The 7440-nt window shown below is 37.1% G+C and overlaps 1 protein-coding gene across 2 annotated transcripts; it reads left to right on the forward strand.

The window, feature by feature from the left end:
* The first annotated feature begins 619 nt into the window (after positions 1–619).
* Positions 620–5669, forward strand: LOC131150418 (probable 1-deoxy-D-xylulose-5-phosphate synthase, chloroplastic). 2 transcript variants are annotated; one of them, XM_058101119.1, is made up of 10 exons: positions 620–1300; positions 1604–1738; positions 1833–1997; positions 2131–2281; positions 2852–3123; positions 3231–3504; positions 3747–4054; positions 4164–4445; positions 4543–4827; positions 5167–5669. In XM_058101119.1, exons 1-10 carry the CDS (start codon positions 773–775, stop codon positions 5314–5316), a joined length of 2550 nt encoding a protein of 849 aa, XP_057957102.1. In that variant the 5' UTR covers positions 620–772; the 3' UTR covers positions 5317–5669. The 2 variants fall into 2 exon arrangements, with proteins under 2 accessions (XP_057957102.1, XP_057957104.1); XM_058101121.1 differs by having other exon boundaries at positions 626–1300; positions 3747–4058; positions 4168–4445.
* Positions 5670–7440: the final 1771 nt, after the last annotated feature.

The following is a 7440-nucleotide window of genomic DNA, read 5'->3' on the forward strand; positions in this document are numbered from 1 at the left end:
ATATATATGTTATGTGCAAATCTTTTTCTTTTTAGGTGCATTTCTACTTACATGTAGGGGGTTAGTTGTCATTCATGTAAAAATATTAAATCAAAGCTCAATTATTTATCAGCCATTCTACCTAATTTTAAGGAAATGATTGTCATTCTTTAAATGATAAGATTTTGTGGGCTACACATAATATTTGCCCACATAAATAAAGTAGATAAACGCACAAAATGAAATCGAATAAGTGTAGAATAATTTTAAAACAATCACTTATCTAAAATTTAACATACTTTTATGATATTTTAAATGAAATTTAAAGAAAATTTTCTTTTCTAATCCTTTTTTAAACACCTTTTGCGCAACATCAGCTTGTCACCAAAATAATAATATTAAATATTTATCAAAATATAAAAAAAGATTAAATATATCATGTGCATAAAAAAATTGATGTAATTTTATTATGTATATATATTTTAAGTAAATTATATAATTATTGTCGTTCTTATACTTGTAACATTCATATGCGATGTAATCAATCAAAAGAAAGATATAAACAGTAGAAAGCACAACTGGTAGAAATTGGAGTTGTTATTTTTTTTCCCCAATACAAGCCTTTTTGAGTTGGGGCAATGTATTTCCCATTAGACAGAAAAAAAAAGGGTGCATTATCACTTATCACAATCTCTCTATCTATCTATCCACATGTGATTTCCATTGACGTGGTCGAATGGGGAATGGGAATGGGCCAGCCATTTAAAGCCTGAAACATTGGTGGAAATGCGGAATGGTCCACAAAGTCTCCCCCGCAAATGCTATAAGTAGATGGCAAATGCAGAAGAACAGTAGAGAAAGGGAGAGAGACCTTCTAATTGACTCTAATAGGAGTTTCCCACCGGCAGTGGTCGCCGCCCCTGTCTTGGATTTCCTGTTTCTCTCTTGCTCTCTTCTTCAATCTTCCCTGCTTTATTCATTCAAAGTTCTGAACTCCATTGCCACTGCCATAATCAGTTCTGAGTTTGGAGCACAGACCCTTCTCTCTCTCTCTCTCTCTCTTGCAGGAAGCATTTTGAGCAGTGTTTCCTTTTGTGGGCTAGGCTTCGTTTGGCCTCTCAGCCAAATTTTTTGGGTCTCCGGGGCATTCTGCAATTGTTGCTTTTACAGTTCTACTCATCCAATGGCTGTCAGTGCATTAGCATTCCCTGCTTATTTTAACCAAGCAGCGGCTTCAGATCCTCATAGTCCAGCTACCCTCTCTTCTGCTTTGTTTTGGGGAGCAGATCTTCATTGCCCATCTCAGCAAAAGCTCAATCAGGTCAGGATTTTATTGTGAAAATCTCATCTTTTTAGATAACCTCCAAAACTTACTTATGACGTGTATGAAAGAATACCCATGTGCCAAACTCAGTGCGAGGCAGAACTGGGGACTGGGTTGTGTTCATTTGGTCTGATTTGTTTGCTTGAAAAATTTAAATCTTGGTTGTGGATGAGGTTATCATTGAGGAAGAACCCGGCAAAAAATATTTTTTTCTGTTTGTTTTCTTCTGCTTGATTTGGAATCTTAGTTACTGTCAAGCAAGTTTATTAAAAAGAAATTGGCTTTTTTTGGTTGTATCAGGGACTGGCCCGGAAAAGGTCTAGAGGAGTTTGGGCATCGCTTTCAGATAGAGGGGAGTATCATTCACAGAGACCACCTACTCCTCTACTGGACACCATTAACTATCCAATTCACATGAAAAATCTGTCTCTTAAGGTACAAACTGAAGCTCATGTGTATATATTTATATATTTGATGTTTATTTCTGGATTTGACTCTGAAAAATATGTAAAAAAAAACATATATATAGGAGCTGAAACAACTGGCAGATGAGCTGCGTTCTGATGTGATCTTCAATGTCTCCAAGACTGGGGGTCACCTTGGCTCGAGCCTCGGCGTTGTCGAGCTCACTGTGGCTCTCCATTATGTCTTCAATGCCCCTCTAGATAGGATACTGTGGGATGTTGGTCATCAGGTTATGATTTCACCTTTCTTGTTTCTCCTCTTTTCTAGCTTTTGTAAGGGGAATTGGCTTGTTAATGAAAAAAGGTTAATCATTGGGAAAAATAGACATGTTCTTAACTCAATAGTGTGTCGATCATTTGCAGTCTTACCCACACAAAATCCTCACTGGGAGAAGAAGTAGGATGAGGACCCTGAGACAGACAAATGGATTATCAGGGTTCACTAAACGTTCGGAGAGTGAATATGATTGCTTCGGCACTGGTCACAGTTCAACCACTATCTCTGCAAGCTTAGGTAATTTTCTATTGAAGTACTGCTGCATGTAAATGAGAACAAGAATAAAGTCATAGTGAGGATGCTATAATCAATATGAGCTCAATTTAATTATTCTAGTTAAAGAGTGTCTAGTTAAAGTTGACTCTTTCTCATCTGAAGACATGCTATGCAAAATTAGACGCATAAAATTTCCCTTTCGTATATTCACTACTTGGGTTTGCAGCACAAGAACACAGACGCATCATTGACAATAAATTTTATTTGTTAAAAGAAAATTCGCTTCCGACATCTAGTTATGCATTTATTTTTTGTGATATGTTGTTTATAAACACCTTTGTTAGTTTGTTATTTCATACCATCCCTTTAGTAATAATTAATACATTCATCGAAGTCCTAATATGACACTTTTTCAGGATTTCCTGATTCAATTCATTAAATTCCATTAGTTAGCCATCAAATTAAATTGCCAGTGCCTGATATGAGTTCCAAAGTAACAATCTTAATCATAATAAACAAACGAAGGAAACAGAGAGGACTTTGCTTCTTTCTCTCCCAGGTTTTAATATTTTGAGATGATTCGGTGAGCAGGAATGGCTGTGGGGAGGGATCTAAAAGGAAGAAAGAACAATGTAGTAGCTGTCATAGGTGATGGTGCCATGACAGCAGGGCAAGCTTACGAAGCCATGAACAATGCTGGGTACTTGGACTCTGACATGATTGTTATTCTCAACGACAACAAACAAGTTTCTTTGCCCACCGCTAATTTAGATGGGCCCATACCTCCTGTAGGAGCTTTGAGTAGTACTCTCAGTAGGTTGCAATCAAACAGGCCTCTTCGAGAACTCAGAGAGGTTGCCAAGGTAGCTCTTACTTCACAATAGTAGGACTGGGCTTTAAAGAAAACTCTTTAATCCTTTTAGGTCTTTTCCAAACTGAGCCTTGTTATATGGCGATGTGGTTCCTGTAGGGAGTTACGAAGCAGATTGGTGGACCTATGCACAAACTGGCTTCAAAAGTAGACGAATATGCTCGAGGGATGATTAGCGGTTCTGGATCAACATTGTTTGAAGAGCTGGGGCTTTATTATATTGGTCCCGTTGATGGTCATAACGTAGATGATCTTGTTTCCATTCTCAAAGAAGTCAAGGACACCAAGACAACTGGTCCAGTCTTGATCCATGTTGTTACTGAGAAAGGCAGGGGTTATCCATATGCAGAGAGAGCTGCAGACAAGTATCATGGTAAGCCCAAAACTTATATGTGCATACATGAATTTGTTTCCATAGCATTTGAAGAAACAAACTTCTCTCTTAAATTATGAGTCACTACAAAAACGGAAAAAGTAATTTCATATTTCATAGGTAGATGTGAAAGTAGCATACTCATTAAGACCAAATAAAAAATTAGCCTAACTTCAAATGGTACGAAAGGATCACCATATGGATAGAAGAAATTAAATTATACATGTGTTTTGTTTTGGCAGGAGTGGCAAAGTTTGATCCAGCGACTGGAAAGCAATTCAAAGGCAGTGCTCCTACTCAGTCGTTCACAACATATTTTGCGGAAGCCTTAGTTTCAGAAGCAGAGAAGGACAAAGACATTGTTGCAATCCACGCAGCGATGGGAGGAGGAACCGGGTTGAATCTCTTTCTTCGCCGTTTCCCAACTCGATGCTTTGATGTTGGGATAGCGGAACAGCATGCTGTGACTTTTGCTGCTGGGATGGCCTGTGAAGGCATCAAACCTTTTTGTGCAATTTACTCATCCTTTATGCAGAGGGCTTATGATCAGGCAAGTCAAAAAAGTCATTAAGTTCTTCTTAATATTTATATTTTTTATGGTTCTAGTCAATTGTGTTAAAACACCATGCTTAGATTTATACTCTGGGTTTGTACCACAGGTAGTACATGATGTCGACCTGCAGAAGTTGCCTGTGAGATTTGCAATGGACAGAGCTGGACTTGTTGGAGCAGATGGACCCACACATTGTGGCTCCTTTGATGTAACTTTCATGGCATGCCTCCCAAACATGGTGGTGATGGCTCCTTCTGATGAGGCAGAACTCTTCCACATGGTAGCTACTGCTGCTGCCATTGACGACCGGCCTAGTTGTTTCCGATACCCGAGAGGAAATGGTGTTGGTGTTCAACTTCCAGCAGGGAACAAAGGTGTTCCCCTTGAGGTAAAGTTCAAATTAGGACATTGTTTGCTTCCCTAAAGATTTCCCAGCCGCATTTGAACAATTGAGTTCAACATATACTTTGATAATTGCCCAACAGGTTGGAAAGGGCAGGATACTGATTGAAGGGCAAAGAGTGGCACTCCTGGGATATGGAATAGCAGTTCAGAACTGTTTGGAAGCAGCTGCTCTACTGGAGCCACACGGATTAAAGCTAACGGTTGCAGATGCACGCTTCTGCAAACCACTGGATTATGCTCTCATTCGCAGCCTGGCAAAATCACATGAGGTTTTAATCACTGTTGAAGAGGGATCCATTGGGGGCTTTGGTTCTCATGTTGCTCAGTTCTTGGCCCTGGATGGGTTTCTTGATGGGAAAATAAAGGTACTATTCTAAATCATGATTTATAATTTCTCTGAACCCCGATGGCGTGTGTGAGGCTTGTGCACTGGGTGTTACATGTAAATTTAACACTGCTCTCCATATGGTTGAAATTGGATGACAAACCCAACAATTTTTTATCATAGAATTTTGATAAAAAGGCTCAAAATTGCCCATTTGGAAGACTCAAAACTTCAAAAATGATTGAACCCGATTCAGATTTCAAAGTAAAATGTGTTCTAAGATTTCGATTGAGATTTAAAAAGCTTGTTTTAGATTTGTACAATGCAGAGCAGCATGGACAGAAATATCTAATATTTTGGTTTTGAAATTCCTGTGCAGTGGAGACCGCTGGTTCTTCCTGATCGGTACATCGAACACGGATCACCAGTAGACCAGCTGGCTGAAGCTGGCCTTACAGCATCTCATATAGCAGGGACAGTCTTCAACATGCTTGGACACGCAAGGGAGGCCCTGGAGATCATGTCTTAAACAGCAACAGAAGCCCCATTAGGGATACCAGCTTTTCATACAATGTACATAAGAAAATTGCTTCAATAACTCTCAGTTATGTAAAATGCATTGTTACAATAAAAAGTCAATCTAGTGAAGTGGGAGCACCATCTTAGTTTTGAAAAAATAAGGTCTCCAAATATACAAAAAAATAACATTGGCTTATAGTTACCAACTCTCTTCTAAATAACTGTCACATTTGATTGACTTCTGAATGCTTGGGAATCCAATGCGAGAAAAATTCCCAAGTAGGGACCCTTAGTTATTTTATGAACAGAAAAGTAATACTCTTCGATATAAAAATAATTCATGTCTTGTGCTATTTGAACTAACACAATATGAGCTTTGACACAGTATTCTTATTCTTCTCTCATCAAAAGTTTTTTCCTTAATTTTTTATTTTATGATGGAAATTCTACCAGAAAGTAGATTGAGCGGGACAAGAAATCCAGTTGTCTAAGTGACTTCATTCATGGTACTCCTTTTTCCTATCTGAAAAGTACCAGACCAATATAACTTCTGATATATTTATTGGAGATCATATTTTTATCATTCATAATTTTTGTCGTTGTATTTTATACATTCAGAAAATATGGGATTCAACTTTGATAAACCCGCCTATTATAAATTTATTAATTGAAGAAAACAGAATTCCCCAATAAACATAGAAAAACACTCGCAATGTTTCATCAGCGGGTAGCACCCACTTGACCATGCAGGTGAATTTTCAGCGCTGTTACTGTTTGATTTGGCCTTCCTTCCTTCCTTCATCGTGAAAGGTTGATGAAGTCGATAATCATGCCATGCTGCCATTGACCAAATTAGCACAAAAAGTCACAAATATTAAATAAACAATTGTAGTCAATAGAGTTTGACATATATAGATGACAATAATTACTAACCCAGATTTAATTTTCTACTTAATCTTATACAGCTCTGCATTTACTTCTGCATTCGTGATGAGAAAGAAATAAAAATATTTTTTCATTTATATATATATATATATATATATATATATATATATATACGATCTAAGTAACACACACACACACACATAGACATCATACATGGCTTACAGGGTTGATTGACCAAACTAGTGTTTAGGATTCAACAGAGAGTGAGATAATGTGCACAAGGGGATTCACTTTTGTAATGGGGGGCAAGAAAGAAAGAAGGACAAATGCAAGGAATAGAATATGTTGTCCAGGAAATGGAGTCATTTCAGGCTGGTGAATGGTAATCATGCATGGATGTAATTAATTAAGCACTACTCTGTTAAATTGATTACTTAATTGATTGATGAAGCATATAGCTGCCACGTGCATATTGCAGGATAAAAGAAAGAGGAGGGAATTCCGGAATTATGTGGGGGAGTGGTCTGTGTGGCGGTGGTGGTGGTGGCGGTGGTGGAAATCAAAATGACCCCAACATGCCAACAATGTCATGCATGCTCTGCACCCACAGCTGCCAACTGGATGCCCAGTTCTCTACTTTATGATATCAGAAACATTGAATTTCATATGAAAAATGTTAGAATGGGGAATTAGGGATATTGAGTGGGGTTTCTTTTATTCATCCTTTTTTTTTTTTTTTTTGAAGTTCGGTTTTCCATTACATAATAAAGTAGCTCATATCTCATTTCATATATTATAAGCTTTAATTATTGGGATATTTCGAAAGAGGTGGTAGTCGGTAGGATTATGAGTAGGGTAATGGTATTATTGTTCAGGTTCCATATACATAGGTAGCATACTTTTGTTATAAATTCATAATTGCTATTGTTATATTAATTAATTGAGTATTAGTAAAGACCTCGTGATATGCACGGGCTATAATTTTAAAAGTAGCTATTAGATAAAATTGTTAAATTATAAGATTAGAAATAATACAAATATCAATTTTGTACATTAGATTCACAAATTTAACCATGTAATTAGATATAAGCTTCAAATTTTTATTATATATATATATATATATATATATATTTGTATATTTCAAACTTTTTCTTTAATCCCAAATTTGGTAGAAACCTTAAACGAGCGTTTGCTTCGTAGCATCTTTCAAAATTACTAGGAATGTGATGCTCCAAAGATATGAATTTCA

Source organism: Malania oleifera, chromosome 3, assembly GCF_029873635.1.
Source record: "Malania oleifera isolate guangnan ecotype guangnan chromosome 3, ASM2987363v1, whole genome shotgun sequence".
NCBI lineage: Eukaryota > Viridiplantae > Streptophyta > Magnoliopsida > Santalales > Ximeniaceae > Malania > Malania oleifera.